This window comes from Dama dama, chromosome X (assembly GCF_033118175.1).
Source record: "Dama dama isolate Ldn47 chromosome X, ASM3311817v1, whole genome shotgun sequence".
In the NCBI taxonomy this organism is placed as follows: domain Eukaryota; kingdom Metazoa; phylum Chordata; class Mammalia; order Artiodactyla; family Cervidae; genus Dama; species Dama dama.
This window is the reverse complement of record NC_083714.1, coordinates 18792557-18813305: the sequence shown is the minus strand read 5'-3', so window position 1 is coordinate 18813305 and position 20749 is coordinate 18792557. Positions and strand designations below refer to the sequence as shown.

The following is a 20749-nucleotide window of genomic DNA, read 5'->3' as shown; positions in this document are numbered from 1 at the left end:
TAAACATGTGTCAAAAGTGAAGATTTATGATTATTAACTATGTATAAAGAAATAGAGAGCTGACTGCTAACTCAATAAACCTGCTTCTTAAGGGAAGAAAAGAAACCAATTTTTAAACTTTCTTGGTATGAGGGAGATTAGATTGAGTTTGTATGTGCCATTCTTTTTCCTATTTATTTATTTTTTATTTTGGTGAAAAGATTTTGAGAAACTTGTAAGATAATTTTTAGCTTATTCTTTCTTCCTGTATACTATGTTTCTTTTCAGTAGAATCCACAGGAAGACCCTTTGTGCTCCAGACAGGCCACTTTCCCAAGGATTGTACTTGATCCTTAAAGTGCAAGAGTTGTGACAAACACCTAGCATATTTGACATTCCAACAGTCTGGCTAGGACTTCTGGTCTTGGGGCATTAGCCTTTTTTATTGAAGTCTGTGCCATGTGATTAAACCAGTCTAGTGTTTCTGGACATCTTTTGAAGCTATCGGTCAGTTCAGTTGCTCAGTCGTGTCTGACTCTTTGCAACCCCATGAACTGCAGCAAGCCAGGCCTCCCTGTCCATCACCAACTCCCAGAGTCCACCCAAACCCATGTCCATTGAGTTGGTGATGCCATCCAACCATCTCATCCTCTGTCGTCCCCTTCTCCTCCTGCCCTCAATCTTTTGCAGCATCAGGGTCTTTTCCAATGAGTCAGCTCTTCACATCAGGTGGCCAAAGTATTGGAGTTTCAGCTTCAACATCAGTCCTTCCAATGAACATCCAGGACTGATCTCCTTTAGGATGGACTGGTTGGGTCTCCTTGTAGTCCAAGGGACTCTCAAGAGTCTTCTCCAACACCATAGTTCAAAAGCATCAATTCTTTGGCACTCAGCTTTCTTTATAGTCCAAATCTCACATCCATACATGACCACTGGAAAAACCATAGCCTTGACTAGACGGACCTTTTTTGGCAAAGTAATGTCTCTGCTTTTTAATATGCTGTCCAGGTTGGTCATAACTTTCCTTCCAAGGAGTAAGCGTCTTTTAATTTCATGGCTGCAGTCACCATCTGCAGTGATTTTGGAGCCCAGAAAAATAAAGTCAGCCACTGTTTCCACTGTTTCCCCATCTATTTGAATGGGGCAAAAAGGCTTGAAGTCCCTCTTTTGGGGTAACACTGGAGTTTTATTGCTGTGTATGTTATACAAAATGCTATGTATAGCCTATAAATATCACTTTGAAAAGCAAGGAAAATAATAGCAAATTGCTAATGAATGCTTGATAGTGTGTAAATGTAGTGGTACACTTTATATATACTTTGGTAGTAGGATTGTTTTAGTCCATTCATGGCACTATAACAGAATACTGTAGACTGGGTGATTATGAACAACAGAAATTTATTTTTCATAGTTTTAAGGGCTGAAATGTTCAAGATCAAAGTGCCAGCCGATTCAGTGTCTGGTGAAGACCAGTTTCCTGATTTATATAGATGACTTTCTTCTAGCTGAGTCCTTACATGGAATAAAGAGAAAGGGAGCTCTCTGGGGTCTCTTTTTAAGGCCACTAATCACCTCCCAAAAGCCCCACCTCCATGTACCATCACATTGGGGATTAGGCCTCAACATTATAGTTTTGAGTGGGGAGAACACAAGCATTTAGTCTACAGCAGGGATAGTTTGGGTCAGTCTACATTGGCATGCACATTTGGCCAAAATTAGTTTGAGTGTAAGGGACCCAAAGTCAAATCGCTTGGATTTGAATCCTGGTTCTCTCACTTACCAGCTTTGTGACTTTGAGCAGTTAATCTCTTTTAGACTTTTTCTTCATCCGTAAAATGGGCATTATGATAGTATCTATCTTCCTGAAGTGGGTCGTTGTGAGGATTAGTCAAGTTAATTCATGTGAGGTGCTGTGAACATGGCCTGCTACATAGTAACAAATGTTAGTTCTCCTTATATTTAAATATATCTGCAGAGACAGGAATATTGTATCAACTACGAGCTGAAATGAAGGTGCTAGTAGACTGTTCTACCATAAACCTGCAACAAAAGAGAATGGGTTAAGGTTACTACATATTTTTAAAGGTATAATTCTATTCATTCTTTCATAAATTTGGACACAGTGCATGCAAATTTATCCTTGGAGCCTTCCCGTAGTGAGAGGTGTGGAGGTATTGAATATAGTGAAATTATACCAGAGAGCAAGGTTCTGGCAATTCTTTAGCTTGGAAGAATTCTGAGAATTCTGAGTTAGAATTTTCTCTAGCTCAGAAAAAATTCTTGAGTTTTGAGAGCTGGTGATGTGTAGGACAATATTACAGGTCACAGTGCAGGCTTGTGCCTGGGCAAGTGACTTAACCAAATTTAACCTTTAATTTTATTTGTATAATGCAGATAATACCACCTATCTTGTTAGGTTAATATGAGGATTTAATGAGACAGTGCATGTAAATATATTAGTCTGTTATGAAGTAAGCATTAATTAAATAATAGTTGTTATTTAGTAAAAAATTCTTACTTTTGAAGTGATTTGTTCTTTTTCAACATCCTTCATTTCAGACTTATTTCTCATAATGAGACTTTCTTATTCTTTTCAGTCGAAATCTTTTATCAACATTGCCAAAATACCTATTCGATCTTCCCCTTAAAGTTTTGGTCCTCAGTAATAATAAACTGGTATCCATTCCAGAAGAAATCGGGAAGTTAAAAGATTTAATGGAATTGGTGAGTAAAATAGTTGTATCTATTGTATGTAATGTGCATAACACATATCTTTATATTTCGGGAGATTAATTCCTTTATGGAATTTCACTCTAAAAAAAAAAAAAAGCTTGGTATATGCCTAAGTTCTCTTTAGTGATATTTCAAGATACCCTTGCTTATGTCTGATTTTTAGCTCACAACTACAATAAAAACCGTGGTTGTTCCTTAGTCCTAGTGAGATCAGAAGACTTGCTTACAAATTTTAAAAAATAGTTTCAGACAAATAAGCAATTGTCTATCCTTTTTGTGAACAATAAAGCTCTTAAATCAGGAAAAGGTAAGGTTATTTTTTTTAAGGTTTTACAGGACTTCAATGAAGGCTTCAGAGAGAGAAGATAAGAGAGTACATGCCTACATGCAGTAGAATTAATAAAATGACCTTCTTCTATATCCCCATGTAATTTTATAACACTTTTGGAGTGAAGATAAATGGAAAGAGGCCTTTATATATAATTGATTGTAGAAATATAGGAATAATTTAAAGTAATTACTTTGAACATATCATTTTAGCTATTATAGGACAATGAACTCAGAGAAACATAATCAAATCTTCAAAACAGTGAGCTATTTTCACATCTTTCTGTTACTTCTATCTTACACAATATAACATGCTGTTTATTTTTTATTTTCTACTTTATCTTGAGTAATGCTTTTCCAATACATAGATTTTTTTTCAAGTGTTCATAAATATGATTTTTTATGTGTGGAGGGTGAAAAATTTTCTTGGGGAACTTATGTACTAGCTTATAATGGGAAATTAACATATAAATAGAATGTAATGAACAGAAATTTCAGGAATGCTTTTTTTAAAATTCATAAGCATATGCAGTTGTAATGCAGGGAAACTTCCTTGAGTTTAGTCTTGTTATGTTATAGAACCACAGAATTTTAATACTGTAAGAAATCTTGTAAGTAATCAGATAAAACCACTTCCTAATGCAGGAATCCCTGACACATCTAGTTGTATATTTTCAATGGTGGACAAATCTTTGTGTTTGTGTATCTGAGGCAGCCCTAACTCTCTTTTGCAAAATTTTGTTAACTTTCTCATTTTGAACTAAGATACATGCCCTATCACTTTTATCCATTGGTCTTGAGACTATCATATGAAGAAGTATAGATAATGATAACTTTTCTTCCCTTCAAATATTTATAATTTGTTGTGTGTGTACTCTCCATTTTACCAAACTCTAAGACCTGTTTTTCTGTGGCTTAAATATTTTTATTACCTTTATTCCTTTTTTTAGTTTCTATATTTCTATTCTTTATCACCTTTTATTTTTAGCTATTTCTATCCTGAAAATGCTCCCTTTTATTATAGTCTCTTTTAGTGTAACACTCAGAAATGAACAGAAGATGCCAGATGTGATCTAACAAATTCATAATACAAGGGGTTCATTACTTTCTTTGACATGCACACTGTTAATGTTTTTAAAGATTTTATGTACATTCTCCTTTAAGATTCTATGACTCTGGGACTTCCCTGATGGTCCAGTGGTTAAGAATTCACCTTGCAATGCAAGGGATGCAGGTTCCATCCTTGATCAGGGAACTAAGATCCCACATGCCATCGAGCAACTAAGCCCACATGCCACTAGAGAGCCGGAGCACTGTAAGGGACGATCCTGCAAGATGTAATAAAGATCCTGTGTCTGAAAATAAGACTGGATGCAGCCAAATAAATAAATATTTTTAAAAAGAGATTCTATGGGTCTGTAATTTCTTTTTTCTTTCTTTTTAATTCAGTTTTTGACCCTATGTTTTAAATTATACTACATGAGATAGTTTTTGGATAAATGAAATTTCAAAAATATTTAGGATTTTGAGATTTAGTGTAGTATTTTTATTTAAACAATATGAAAACATATTAATCATTATTTTACTAGCACTGTAAAATTATTGTGCTTTCAACTTTCAAAATCAGTAACAGTGGATAGGTTGCATTAGGGTGGCTAATTGATAATTTTATTTTTTATTTTTTTAATTGGCAATTTACATCACAGAATTAATTTGTGGATATTACCTGTCATTGGAATGTTTTCCCAGGACAGTATATCCTAGAAATGTCATAGCCGGCTATAGTGAAGTCTGTCATTAGATCTAGGAAATACTCTCAGGCCTTCAAATCCCAGCTGAGTATTTTGTAGAGTACCTGTTGGTGAGTAGTTCAGTATCCTGTGCTGGGTTTGTTTCTTCTATGAAGTGGCAGCTGCCTGTCAAATTTTTATTATTTTTTTTGTATGGAAATCTTCAGTATTAGGCACCTTTGGGAGGGAGTCATAGTATCTACTTTAATGGATGTTTTTCTGAAGTTTTTTTATCCGTCATTTGGACTATCCTCAATACAATAGCTAAGGTGATCTTTGTCAAAACATAAGTTAGATTTTGTCATACCTCTGTTTAAAAGTTTCTGGTACCTGGCCACATTTCTGAGTAAAAGCCAAAACTTTTCCCTTCATCCTAGTCTTCCCCTTGCCCACTTTTCTCTAGCTACACTGGATTCATTGCTGTTCTTAGTACATGTTACATATGCTTTGCTTAAGAGCCTTTACATTTATTGTTCCTTCTGTCTGGAATATTCCTTTCTTTTGTATTCACATGGCTCATACTCTCACTTCTGATAATAGTGCTCAAATATTAACTATGAAACAATCTAAATTCCTATCCTTCCCCAATATTATTAGCACTACAATTTTCTTTTACCCTGCTCTGTTTTTTGCCTCCATAGCACTTCTAGCATGTTGTGTAATCTACTCCCTTTGCTATAATGCAGTATCCATAAGGAGCTCTGAGGGCAGGACTTTTTGTTTGTTTTATTCATTGATACGTCCCCAGCACCTAGAACAGTGCCTGGCAAATAGTTCATATTTGATAAATAGTTGTTGTTGAATGAAGATGGCATGTAGATACATTTGAAAGAGGCATGTAGATACATTTTTAAATCTACAGGTTAGATGATTAGATATTGTTTAATATTCTTTAGGGGCTTCCCCGATGACAGGGTAAAGAATCCACTTGCCAATGCAGGCGATGAGGGTTTGATCTCTGGGTTGGAAAGATCCTCTGGAGAAGGGGATGGCTACCCATTCCAGTATTCTTGCCTGGGAAATCCCATGGACAGGAGAACCTGGCAGGCTACAGTCCATGGGGTCCCACAAAAGTCAGACATGACTCAGTGACTAAATAACAACAATATTCTTCTTTTGAATTTACCCTCCTGCCTTTTTTACTTTTGATAAAACAATACATGTATGTGCCACGCCTTTCCTTCCAAGCTAAATGTCATTTCCAGTCAAAGTTGGAAATTGGGGGCAGTTGCAGTAGAATATGAATTTTATTTGCAGTGTGTCTAGAATGACTTCTGCCTGAGATCTTGCAGATTCTTCTTCCCTTTCTGTTGATGTGATAATAAGAAAAGGGGAGAGGACTGCACAGTTTAATAACTTAAGCTGTTCCTTTCTTCTATTATTATGGAAATGTGGTATTGTTTACCTTTAAATTGAGATTTGCATTTTAATGTAACCATGAGGCAGTTCTGACCAGATCTCTTAGAATGTCTTTGGGTTATGGTGTGAGCCATCAAATTTTGAACCTGTAATCCCTCATAGAAACAGGTTTTGTTAAATCGACTCTGACCATGGTCTTTGATTCTCCAGCTCACATCTGTAAATCCTTTGTCTTTCTCACCTCCTGCCCAACCAGGTATCTCAAAACAACTACTTTTGGTTCTTAGTCACTCAGTCATGTCTGACTCTCTGAGACCTCATGGACTGTAGCCCACCAGGCTCCTCTGTCCATGGGGATTTTCCAGGAAAGAATACTGGAGTGGGTTGCCATGTGCTCCTCCAGGGGGTCTTCCCAACCCAGGGATCAAACCCAGATCTGCCGCATTGCAGGCAGATTCTTTACCATCTGAGTCACCAGGGAAGCCCAAACAATACTATAATTGACAAATTATCCCAGTGATTGATAGTTCTCTTTCATTTTACCTGTGAATGAAAAGCACCTTCTGGTTTTAGTTGGTAAGAGTGGTCTTTAGTTGAGATTTTCAAAATGCTGACTTATGTATTACTAAGTTACAACCTCACACTTTTACACAAAAAATTTATGTTAATTGTGCTGGATTGATTTCATGATGTAACATAAATATAAATCTGCCTGATAATCCATATTTAAAGAAATGACATTGGATGTGTCTTGCTATTAGCCATGTGCTTTAATTAAAAAGTAGAAATATATCTCTATTTCTCCATTAGTTTGTTATAATTTTATTTTCTTTTTTCCTTAGGATATTAGCTGCAATGAGATTCAGGTTCTTCCCCAACAAATGGGAAAATTACAATCACTTAGAGAGCTAAATATAAGAAGAAATAATCTTCAGGCATTACCAGATGGTAAGATGCTCACTGTTCTTACTCACATGAATAAGAGAATAACTGTATAGAATTTAATTAAATAATTTTTGTTTCTGAACAGAATTAGGAGATCTTCCCTTAGTCAAGCTGGATTTCTCTTGTAATAAAGTGACCGAAATTCCAGTTTGTTACAGGAAGCTGCATCATTTACAAGTAATAATTTTGGATAACAATCCTTTGCAAGTACCACCAGCACAGGTTTGTAATTTAAAACAATGATACTTGCTTCTTTTATTTTTATTCAGAATTATATGTTTCTGGTAAATACAAAAGCATCAGAATTAAGAGTCAGTTTGTTTTTGAGGTATTACTATCAAAAGTGTTTTTTTCTGGGAAGTGGCTTTTTCACTTTGGTAGGAGGTTTAGCTTCATTTCTAGAGAATAGGATTTGGATAACCCAGATACCAACTTTCTGCTTGTGAATTGATAATTCTGGTGGTTTGTGTTATTTTAAAAGGATCGACTAAGGATTCTGTCTACCTCTGTCCTACTCAGATATATATTTACTTGAGATTTGTTGTGTGATTGATTGGAATACATTTTTAGCACCAATAAGTGGAATCATAACAGAAAGATTCAAGTTGAAAACCTACTTTTTTGTTCAGTCACTCAGTCATGCCTGACTCTTTGCAACCCCATGGTCTGAAGCATGCCAAGCTTCCCTGTCCCTTACTGTCTCCCAGAGGTTGCTCACTCATATCCATTGAATCAGTGATGCCATCCAACCATCTCATCCTTTGTTGCCCTCTTCTCCTCCTGCCTTCAACCTTTCCCAGCATCAGGGTCTTTTCAAATGAATTGGCTCTTCGCATCAGGTGGCCAGAGTTTTGGAGATTCAGTTTCAGTATCAATCCTTCCAGTGAATATTCAGGGTTGATTTCCTTTGGGACTGATTGGTTTGACTTTTAGTTTGAGAATTAAATTCATGTGGAATCCACTAAAATGATAATAAAGCAGTACACTAAACTATAAACCCATGAAGACAAAGATTGAGAGAGAAGAGGACAGCAGGGGAGAGATGGCAACAGAATTTTGGAAAATGGAAAATAGGTGAAATAGTGGTAACTAGGATCTCCACTTACACTGCACAAGAGTATCTGATTGAGGAGGCACATGGTAGTGAAATGCCAGTCTGTACTCTATTTCCAAGCTGTATGCCCTGGCACTGGGTTTGTATACATCCAGAAGAGTTGCCTTTTTTCTTTTTTCTCTTTTCCTACAAAGGTGCATTCTACTCATTGCAAGTGAGTGTCTTTTTTCTAAATTCAAATACTAAAAGCTGGCTGGAGTCCTGGTAGAAGCTACCATAGCAGGATGGGGAAACCCAAAACCTGTGTCTGCTATGGGAGAAGGCAACAAGAAGCAAGTTGATTTTACTGTGTTAAATTTGGGAATGGCTCGGGTGTTTCTTTGGTGATTATTGAATGAAACATGTAACTAAATACAGGGATAAAAGACTGAAAACATGAAGGTCTGTAGAATATCTAAGGCTCTGCTATTGAATAGAACTTTCTAAATAATGGAAATGTTGTATAATCTGTGATGTCCACTACTATGGTTCATTCGCTTAGTCAAGTCAGACTCTTTGTGACCCCATGGACTGCAGCATGCCAGGCTTCACTGTCTTTCACCATCTCCCAGAGCTTGCTGAAACTCAAGTCCATTGAGTCGGTGATGCCATCCAAACACCTCATCCTCTGTTGTCTACTTCTCCTGCCTTTAGTCTTTCCAAGCATCAGGGTCTTTTCCGATGAGTTCACCCTTCACATCAGGTAGCCACGTATAGGAGCTTCAGCTTCAGCATCAGTCCATCCAATGAATATTCAGGATTGATTTAATTTAGGATTGACTGGTTTGATCTCCTTCTTGTCCAAGGGACTCTCAAGAGTCTTCTACAACACCACAGTTCAAAAGCATCAGTTCTTTGGCACTCAGCCTTCTTTATGCCGTGAACTTCCAGATGTTCAAGCTGGATTTAGAAAAGGTAGAGGAACCAGAGATCAAATTGCCAATATCCGTTGGATCATGGAATAAGCAAGAGAGTTCCAGAAAAACATCTACTTCTGCTTTATTGACTATGCCAAAGCCTTTGACTGTGTGGATCACAACAAATTGTGGAAAATTCTGAAAGAGATGGGAATACCAGACCACCTGACCTGCCTCTTGACAAATCTGTATGCCGGTCAGGAAGCAACAGTTAGAACTGGACATGCAACAACAGACTGGTTCCAAACGGGAAAAGGAGTACGTCAAAGCTTTATATTGTACCCTGCTTATTTAACTTATATGCAGAGTACATCATGAGAAACGCTGGGCTGGATGAAGCACAAGCTAGAATCAAGATTGCTGGGAGAGATATCAATAACCTCAGATATGCAGATGACACCACCCTTATGGCAGAAAGTGAAGAGGAACTAAAGAGCCTCTTGATGAAAGTGAAAGAGGGAGTGAAAAAGTTGGCTTAGAACTCAACATTCAGAAAACTAAGATTATGGCATTCAGTCCCATCACTTCATGGGAAATATATGGGAAACAGTGGAAACAGTGGCTGACTTTATTTTCTTGGGCTCTAAAATCACTGCAGATGGTGATTGCAGCCATGAAATTAAAAGACGTTTGCTCCTTGGAAGGAAATTTATGACCAAACTAGACAGCATATTAAAAAGCAGAGACATTAATTTGTCCACAAAGGTCTGTCTAGTCAAGGCTGCTTTTCAAGCAGTCATGTATGGATGTGAGAGTTGAACTATAAAGAAAGCTGAGCGCTGAAGAATTGATGCTTTTGAACTGTGGTGTTGGAGAGACTCTTGAGAGTCCCTTGGGCTGCAAGGAGATCCAACCAGTCAATCCTAAAGGAAATCAGTCCTGAATACTCATTGGAAGGACTAATGTTGAAGCTGAAACGCCAATACTTTGGCTACCTCATGCAAAGAGCTGACTCATTTGGAAAGACCCTGATGCTGGGAAAGATTGAAGGCAGGAGGAGAAGGGGACGACAGAGGATGATATGGTTGGATGACATCTCCGACTCAGTGGACATGAGTTTGAGCAAGCTCCGGGAGTCGGTGACGGACAGGGAAGCCTGGCGTGCTGCAGTCAGTGGGGTTGCAAAGAGTTGGACACGACTGACTGAATTGAAATGAACTGAACTGAACTTCTTTATGGTCCAACTCTCACATTTACACATGATTACTAGAAAAACCATAGCTTTGACTAGACGGACATTTGTCAGTAAAGTAATGTCTCTCCTTTTCAATATGCTGTCTGCTGCTACTGCTGCTAAGTAGCTTCAGTCATGTCTGACTCTGTGTGATCCCATAGAAGGCAGCCCACCAGGCTCCCCCATCCCTGGAATTCTCCAGGCAAGGACACTGGAGTGGGTTCCCATGTCCTTCTCCAGTGCATGAAAGTGAAAAGTAAAAGTCGAGTCGCTCAGTCGCGTCTGACTCTTAGCGACCCCATGGACTGCAGCCCACCAGGCTCTTCGTCCATGGGATTTTCCAGGCAAGAGTACTGGAGTGGGGTGCCATTGCCTTCTTTGCAATATGCTGTCTAGGTATGTCATAGCTTTTCTTCCAAGGAGCAAGTATCTTAATTTCATGGCTGCAGTCACCATCTGCAGGGATTTTGGAACCCACGAAAATGAGTTATGTCACTGTTTCCATTGTTTTCCCATCTATTTGCCATGAAGTGATGGGACTGGATGCCATGATTTTAGTTTTTTGAATGTTGAGTTTGAAGCCAGCTTTTTTACTCTCCTCTTTCACTTTCCTCAAGAGGCTCTTCAGTTCCTTTTCGCTTTCTGCCATAATGGTGGTGTCTTCTGCATGTCTGAGGTTATTGATATTTCTCCCGGCAATCTTGATTCCAGCTTGTGCTTCATCCAGCCCGGCATTTTGTGTGATGTACTTTCTATATATATATGAAATATGCAGGGTGACAATATACAGCCTTGATGTATTCCTTTCTCAATTTGGAACCAGTTCACTCTTTCATGTCTGTTTCTAACTTGCTTCTTGACCTGCATGGAAGTTTGTCAGGAGACAGGTCAGGTGGTCTGGTATTCCCATCTCTTTAAGAATGTTTCACAGTTTGTTGTGATCCACACAGTCAAAGGCTTTAGCATAGTCAATGAAGCAGAAGTAGATGTTTTTCTGGAATTCTCTTGCTTTTTCTATGATCCAACGGATGTTGGCAATTTGATCTCTGGTTCCTCTGCCTTTTCTAAATCCAGCTTTGACCATCTGGAAGTTCACAGTTCACGTACTGTTGCAGCCTAGCTTGGAGAGTTTTGAGCATTACTTTGCTAGCGTGTGAGATGCTTGCAATTGTGCCGTAGTTTGAACATTCTTTGGCATTGCCTTTCTTTGGGATTGGAATGAAAACTGACCTCTTCCAGTCCTGTGGCCACTGCTGAGTTTTCCAAATTTGCTGGCATATTGAGTGCAGCACTTTCATAGCAGCCTCTTTTAGGATTTGAAATGGCTTAGCTGGAATCCCATCACCTTCACTAGCTTTGTTTGTAGTGATGCTTCCTAAGGCCCACTTGACTTTGCATTGCAGGATGTCTGGATGTAGGTGAGTGAACACACTATTGAGGTTATCTGGGTCACTAAGATCTTTTTTGTATAGTTCTTTTGTGTATTCTTGCCACCTTTTCTTAATATCTTCTGCTTCTGTTAGGTCCTTAACATTTCTGTCCTTTATTGTGCCCATCTTTGCATGAAATGTTCCCTTGGTATCTCTCATTTTCTTGAAGAGATCTCTAGTCTTTCCCATTCTGTTGTTTTCTTCTGTTACTATTGAGTATTTGATATATGGCTAGTGTGACTAAGGAACAAAATTTTCACTTTAATTTTATTTTCATTAATTGAAATTTCAATAATTTTACATGACTAGTTGTTTATATATTCAACAATACAGTCCTAAATTTGCACTGATTTTGCCCTTAGGTTTGCAGCTACATGACTTCCCCTCCTTTGCCTTAGCAGAAACCTCGAGTTTACTCTGAGGAATAGGTGGATTCTCTCAGATTCTCTTCCTCAGCTCATCAGCGAAATGAGTATCATTCCTTCCCTCAGCATAAGCCTGGAGTTTAGTCTTTAGAGCAGTGCTCTCTATTCGAACTTTCGGTAATGATGGAAATGTTCTATATTTGTACTGTCCTATATGGTAGCCACAAGTGGCTATTGAGCACTTGAAAGTATATAGTGTGATTGAATTATTACATTTTTAGTTTCACTTAGATTAAATAGCCACATGTGGCTAGTGACTACTATATTGGATAGCACAGCTCTAGAGAGACTCAACCAGAGTTAGGGGCTGCAGGTACAGCTATGGACACGAATGAGATCCCATATTGACAACACTGAATGCGTATATACTGAATGTTGGGAATGTCAGTACACTTCTCTTGCTTGGCTCCCAGAATGCTTGCAGCATCTCTCGTGTGACTTAGGATGGATGATTTCTCTCTTGGTAGACTGATTGAACTATGAGAAAAGACCTGTAGGTATACTGATCATTGGCAGACCCCTGAAGCAGTGTACAGTCAGGATCTGTTCTCTAGACACGGGCTGATCATTGATAAACTTCTTCTTACACAGAGCTTCCATTTGACTTCTTAACATTTTTCTTTTGAAAATGAACAGACATCCATGGATCACTAGACATTGTAGAAATAATTTCTAACATGAAAGACAGAGACTGAAAGGCTTCCATGAAGACAAAATGGGTCACATTCATAGCGGTGGTAATCAGAATGACTTCTTAGCAGCAGCATGGGGAACTAGAAGATGTTAGAATGATGCCTTCAGTGACTGAAGGAATATTCTCAAATTTGTAAAGTCAAACTATCAGTCAATTGTAAGATAGATCTCAGAAATTTTAGCTGTCCTGCACACTTGACTAGAAAGCCAGTAGAGGGTATACTATATCAAAATGAAGGAACAAATTAAGAAGAATTCTTCATGTCTAAGACAGACTGGTATGCATGGACCTAGAGTCTAGCAACCAATCAGTTTGGTGGGGAAAGGGTTGTCTCCCAAAAGAAAATAGAAAAACAATAAAGAAGTTGATAGCTGACTTGATGTATTTATCAGTATGGAGAGACATTTTGCCGTTCTGTCAGAGTCAGGAATGAATTAGTAGTAGGCACACAGAAAATTATCAGTTCAGTTCAGATGCTCAGTCATATCTGACTCTGCGACCCCATGGGCTGCAGCACACCAGGCTTCCCTGTCCATCACCAACTCCCGGAGCTTACCCAAAGTCATGTCCATTGAGTCGGTGATGCCATCCAGCCATCTCATCCTCTGTCGTCCCCTTCTCCTCCTGCCTTCAATCTTTCCCAGCATTAGGGTCTTTTCCAATGAGTCAGTTCTTCACATCAGAAAATTAAACAAAGTAGAAAAATGGGGCAAGTAGTCGCTTTAGGAAAAACAAAAACTTAGGAAATGAATCTAACCTCTGTGGTTCATCTGTGACTGCTTTCTTAGTCATATTGTTGTAAATACAAGATTTTGATTTAATGAAAAATTGTGACATAGATGTAATAATATCAAAGATTTATATGGCACTTACCATGCTCCAAGCACTGTACTGAAAATGCTTTACATGCATTCACTCATTTCTTATAGCAACCCTATAAAATAGGTACTGTCATTATACTTCATTTTATATAAGAGAAAACAGAGCTGTAGCTGTTTCCTGTCGTGTCCAAAGTCACATGACTAGCATGTGGGGAGCCTGGTTTCAAACCAAGGCAATCTTAACTCCAGATTTCATGTTCCAACCACTATGTTATGCTTCTGAAGAGGAAGGAAGTATGTTTATATGAGTTGATAGGGATTGGTGATGCAAATATGGTGGTTTGATGATATGTGATAGTGGTGGTGATCTCATGCAGATGGCAGTGAGCAGTGGCTTGAAGCAACATTTTAGTTCCCTGTCTAGGAATTGAACCTCTGCCTAGAGGCTAGAAGCAAAATTTCCCTGGCTCTTGACCTTGTTTGAAAGTAAGAATGTTTCAAGGAGGCAAAAACTGGAAAAACAGGTACATAGTTTTTTATTAGAGACACAGCACTTCCCTGGTGGCTCAGACTATCGATAAAGTATCTGCCTGCAATGCAGGAGACCCAGGATCGATTCCTGGGTGGGGAAGGTCCCCTGGAGAAGGGTATGGCAACCCACTCCAGTATTCTTTCCTGGAAAAGTCCATGGACAGGTGAGCCCGGTGGGGTACAGTCCATGGCGTTGCAAAGAGTTGGACACAACTCAGCGACTAACACACACAAGTTGGAGAGCACACAGAGAAACAGTTTGTTTAAGACAGAAGCAAGGCAGAGATACATACCTGGAGAGAAAGTGTGTGTGGCAGACCCCGAGCACCACCCCCCCGCTTCCCCCCCCCCACAAGTGGGGAGGAGCACACCAGCCCTAAATCACTCATATAGGGCACTTTTTCCAAGTCTCCTTTGGCCAGTCATCTTGCTTTTGCCTCGCTCTGAATTCCTATTTGGTTTAACTCAGGGTCCTCCCCTGTGTGTGTGTGTGCATCTCTTAGCCAAGATGGATTCCAAGGCAAGTGCTTCTGGGAAGAAGAGCATATTATGGTCTGGTGCCCCCTCCCTTCTCTGATCTACTGAGGAACCTTTCTGCACATGTGTAGTCAGAGAGGCCTCTTTGACCTTAAGAATGAGAAATATGTGGTCTCTTTATCTTCTCTCCAAGTTCAAGCAGGACTCAGCTCCTCCTTGTTCCTGCCATTATCTTTATCTTGAAGTATCTGTCCACAGGGGACAGATTTCAGCTGCTCAGCCTGGGGCCCATCTATCTGGTATGTCAGTGGTAGTGATAACACAAGAAATCTAAGTCCTCATGTTCCTTATTAAGACCTCGATAAATAAAATCTATAATTGAAAAATGAAAAATACCACTAGAACCATGTTATTTATAAATATGAAGGTAAAAAGCAGAGACCAACTGAAAGAGTTAAATGTGGGGACTGGGTCTTAGAAATTGAAAGGAGTGGAACAGGGGCTTAATTTTTTGTTAACTGTTTTATAATTCTCTTTAATTTTAAAGCTGTATGTGAATTATGATGATATAAATTAAATTTACAAAAGTGATTTATCAGCATTTAATTTGGAAATAGATAATTTTTACAAATTTGGATGGATAATAGGATACATTTTAACTGGTAATATATCTATATTCTAAAGCACAAATGGTTTACATTTTCCTTTTAAATGAAATTTTTCAGTGGTCAGGTCAGATCTGGTATCTATTAGATTTATCTAAGAACCGTTTTTTCTTTCTACCTGGAATGATAATTACGTTTTAATGTGCTATTTCTATTGTTTTTTTCTTTATTGATTGTTTTTGTGTGTTGCTAGGTTATGTGCATCCATAAAACAACATTTTCTATTCTAAATTTTGAGAAATACTTATTTGATAGCATTTATGGTGACTGCAGTTATCCTTTGTAAAGCCAACTTATTGTTTTCCTACTGCTCATTAGTCTATCTTTTTATATAAAATACTTTCTTTCACACAGTATTTTCCCCCTCATTATTCTTTTTCTTTATTACTAATGAAAATAATTTTCCTGGATATTATATTAGTTGAATTTACCATTTAAAAATTTGTTTTGTTTTATTTTAAGTGGCTTACCATCACACCTTTCAACAAATTTATCCTGTATTTGCATTCTTTTGATTAACTTTCTTCCAGTGTTTAAACTTAGTGGTTCTGATGAGGTTACTTTAAAGAATTACATGGGTTGTTTTTTTATTTTTCTTCTGTTCTTACCACTACAGTGAATATATTTCTTTTCATTTTTTCTGGAGAAGGCAATGGCAACCCACTCCAGTACTCTTGCCTGGGAAATCCCATGGACGGAGGAGCCTGGTGGGCTAGAGTCCATGGGGTCACGAGGAGTCGGACATGACTGAGCGACTTCACTTTCACTTTTCACTTTCATGCACTGGAGAAGGAAATGGCAGCCCACTCCAGTATTCTTGCCTGGAGAATCCCAGGGAGGGAGGAGCCTGGTGGGCTGCTGTCTTGGGTCACACAGAGTTGGACATGACTGACGCGACTTAGCAGCAGCAGCAGCAGCAGCATTTTTTCTAGTGAAGGCAACTTTTATGAATTATAAATTTTATATTGTTTAGTGGTTTATACATTGTGCTTTTAACAAAATGGTTCAGGGAAATACAGAAAAATTGACTTAGTTTTTTCTAATAAGAACAGAGACCACAATAGTTTTAGTTATTGTCAGTGCTGTCAGATTTTTTTCACCTAGTGTCCAAAGTACAAAGTATTTAAATATGTAAAGTATCTATCATGATTGTTATATCTCAGAGTAATTTGTTATATCTCAGAAGTTATTAAAATTTATTAATAAATTGGTAAATGACTTTATATTTGGAACTATAATCTTACTCTATTATTTATTGACAGATATGTTTAAAAGGTAAAGTACACATATTTAAATACTTAAATATCCAAGCATGTTGCAGAATGGATAAGAAACCAGATTCTCTGGATCTTCCATCATTGAGTAAAAGAATGCCCTCCCAACCTCTCACAGACAGGTAATGTAATATTCTGTAATATTCTAATTTTATGACGATGGTGTCTTCTCTCTATATATAGATGATATTTGTTTATCTTGAGTGAACTGAATATACTTAGGATGATTGCTCCAGTGTTAAAATCAATAATTAGCTGAAGTGAAATATCACCATCATAGAGTGAACCTCTGGTAGTAGAATAAATTTGGAGTTTTCTCAAAAAATTTATTATTAAAGCTTTTAGTAGTAAAATGTAAAGTAAAATGTACTTCTGACATTCTAGTACAGAAGAACTAATTTCTCAGCACTTGGCAACTGTTAATGTTCTGTGATCACTGTGCTGTACATTTGTAATAAGTAGAATTTAATTTTGAACTGAAGTTAGTGGAAGAGTAAGACATTTGTGGTTACCTTTCACCTCCATTTTCTTGATGCATTTCTATATGGATATTTTTTTATTCATTTCTATATGGATCAGGGATGATTTATCATTGATATTCTGTTTGATATTGGTATTTTTTCCTCAAAAGATTTTGAAATGTTAGATTTGATATTTTGTTTTTAATTCGTCCTCTTGAGATGTAGATTGGTCTGAAAGATTTTATGAAAACATAATTCCATCATGGAAAATAATTTGGAGTGGGATGAGACTATACAAAGGGAGACTGTCCCTGACTAAAATATTTAAAGATTTGTTATTGTATTTATGGCATAGTTTAGACTACGTGAAATGCCAGCATTGTAAGTATTATTGTTAACAGTGCAAGTTCTTGAATCCAAAATAAGATTTTTCTTAAATATTTTTGTTGCCTTAGAATGATTAAGCACCTGAGCATTACATTTAGTTGCCAAAGATTAGTTTGCTTAATATTATAAATGATGGTAGACCAAACAATTCTACAAAAATTAGAATTAATTCATATACTAATCTTTATTAGTATGCTTTTATATTTATTTCAAAATTACTTTAGTAATGACATTCATTATGTTAGTCATTTATTTATTTAAGTTGAGTGCCTACCAGTAGATTCAGGGTTTGTTGAATTACATATTGTCCTCGGCCCTCATGGAGCTCACATTCTAGTGGAGGAGTTAGTTGTTAAATAAAACAAGAACACAGACACACACACATAATTTCAAATTGTGGTGACTGCTTTGAAGGGAAGCAGCATGTTTCAGCAGTGCGGTTGGGGAGTGTCTCTTTGGGAAGGTTTTAAGTCAAGACCTGAAAGGAGAAAAGCTAGCTGTGGAAAGAGTGAGGGAAAGAGCATTTCAGGCAGAAATAATGGCATGTGCAAAGGTCTTAAGTTAGGAAGAAACTTGGTATGTTATAAAAACTGAGAGGAGACCAGCATTGTGGTACAAGTTGACTTTGGAAAGTTAGTCAGGGCTGAAGTTATATGGGGGCTTTGGAGGCTGTGGTAAGAAGTTTGAATTTTATTTAAAGTACAGTGGGAAGTCATTGGACGATTATAAACAGGAGGATAACATTATTAAATTATTTTTAAAGAAACTATTTTGGCTCCTATAGAGAGAATACATTGGAAGCAAACAAGTGAAAACACAGGGAATACTTAGGGTGTTGTGGTACTACCAAAAGATCAAGGGGTCTAGAATAGGGTTATTGCAGTAGAGATGAAAAGGAGTGGAAAGAATTCAGATAGACTTGGAAGATGGTATTTAGCAGTGCCATCCAACAGAAAAGCAATATGAGCCACATTAGTAATTTTTAAATGTTATAGTAACCCATTTAAAAAATAATAAATTAATTTTAATAATGCATGTTACATTACCCAATATATTAAAAATGTCATTTCAATATGTCAGTTCAGTTCAGTTGCTCAGTTGTGTCCAACTCTTTGTGACCCCATGGCCTGCAGCATGCCAGGTTTCCCTGTCCATCACCAACACGTGGAGCTTGCTCAAATTCATTATCATCGAGTTGGTGATGCCATCCAACCATCTCATCCTCTGTCATCCCCTTCTCCTCTTGCCTGCAGTCTTTCCCAGCATCAGGGTCTTTTCAAATGAGTCAGTTCTTCTCATCAGGTGGCCAAAGTATTGAAGCTTCAGTTTCAGCATCAGTCCTTTCAGTGAATATTCAGAACTGATTTCCTTTAGGATGGACTGGTTTGATCTCCTTGCAGTCCAAGAACTCTCAAGAGTCTTCTCCAACACCGCAGTTGCAGAAGCATCAATTTTTCAGCACTCAGCTTTCTTTATAGTCTAACTCACATCCATACATGACTACTGGAAAAACCACAGCTTTGACTAGATAGACCTGTGTCAGTAAAGTAACTATTTTTTATATGTCTCTTTTTAATATGCTGTCTAGGTTTGTCATAGCTTTTCTTCTAAGGAGCAAGCGTCTTTTAATTTCATGGCTGCAGTCACCATCTGCAAGGATTTTGGAGCCCAAGACAATAAAGTCTGAAAATAAAGTCTGTTTCCATTGTCTCCCCATCTATCTGCCATGAAGTGATGGGACCAGATGCCATGATTTTAGTTTTTTGAATGTTAAGTTTTAAGCCAACTTTTTCACTCTCCTCTTTCACTTTAATCAAGAGGCTCTTCAGTTCCTTTTCACTTTCTGCCATAACGGTGGTGTCATCTTCATATTTGAGGCTTTTGATATTTCTCCCAGCAATCTTGATTCCAGCTTGTGCTTCATCCAGCCCGGCATTTTGCGTGATGAACTCTATATATGAGTGAAATATACAGGGTGACAATATAGAGCCTTGATGTACTCCTTTCTCAATTTCGAACCAGTCCGTTGTTCCATGTCCAGTTCTAACTGTTGCTTCTTGACCTGCATACACATTTCTCAGGAGGAAGGTCAGGTGTTCTGGTATTCCCATCTCTTTAAGAATGTTTCACAGTTTGTTGTGATCTACATAGTCAAAGGTTTTGGCATAGTCAGTAAAGCAGAAGTAAATGTTTTTCTGGAACTCTGTTGCTTTTTCTTTTATGCAATGGATGTTAGCAATTTGATCTCTGGTTCCTCTGCCTTTTCTAAATCCAGCTTTGAACATCTGGAAGTTCTTGGTTCATATACTGTTGAAGCCTGGCTTGGAGAATTTTGAGCATTACTTTGCTAGCGTGTGAGATGCTTGCAATTGTGCTGTAGTTTGAGCATTCTTTGGCATTGCCTGCCTTTGGGATTGGAATGAAAACTGACCTTTTCCAGTCCAGTGGCCACTGCTGAGTTTTCCAAATTTGCTGGCATATTGAGTGCAGCACTTTCACAACATCATCTTTTAGGATTTGAAATGGCTTAGCTGGAATCCCATCACATTCACTAGCTTTGTTTGTAGTGATGCTTCTTAAAGCTCACTTGACTTTGCATTGCAGGATGTCTGGATGTAGGTGAGTGATCACACCATCATGATAATCTGGGTCACTAAGATTTTTTTTGTATAGTTCTTTTGTGTATTCTTGCTACCTCTTCTTAATATCTTCTGCTTCTGTTAGGTCCTTAACATTTCTGTCCTTTATTGTGCCCATCTTTGCATGAAATGTTCCCTTGGTATCTCTCATTTTCTTGAAGAGATCTCTAGTATTTCCCGTTATACTGTTTTCCTCTATTTCTTTGCATCGATCATGGAGGAAGGCTTTCTTACCTCTCCTTGCTATTCCTTGGAACTTTGCATTCAGATGTGTATATCTTTCCTTTTCTCCTTTGCCTTTAGCTTTTCTTCTTTTCTCGGCTATTTGTAAGGTTTCCTCAGACAATCATTTTGCCTTTTTGCATTTCTTTTTCTTGGAGATGGTCTTGATCACTGCCTCCTGTATAGTGTCTTGAACCTCTATCCATAGTTCTTCTGGCAATCTATCAGATCTAATCCCTTGGATCTATTTGTCACTTCCACTGTATAATCGTAAGGGATTTGATTTAGGTCATACCTGAATGGTCTTCTGGTTTTCCTTACTTTCTTCATTTTAAGTCTGAATTTGGCAATAAGCAGTTCATGATCTGAGCCACAGTCAGGCCCCTGTCTTATTTTTGCTGACTGT

General features: G+C 37.8%; 1 protein-coding gene across 2 annotated transcripts in view; it reads left to right on the top strand.

The window, feature by feature from the left end:
* Positions 1-20749, top strand: part of LRCH2 (leucine rich repeats and calponin homology domain containing 2) — a 107394-nt gene that overhangs the window by 34524 nt on the left and 52121 nt on the right. For both annotated transcript variants that reach the window (XM_061136380.1, XM_061136379.1), the window contains exons 3-6: positions 2577-2703; positions 7031-7136; positions 7219-7355; positions 16623-16756. In XM_061136380.1, coding sequence (XP_060992363.1) covers positions 2577-2703; positions 7031-7136; positions 7219-7355; positions 16623-16756 — 504 coding nt within the window. The remainder of the gene's footprint in view (positions 1-2576; positions 2704-7030; positions 7137-7218; positions 7356-16622; positions 16757-20749) is intronic.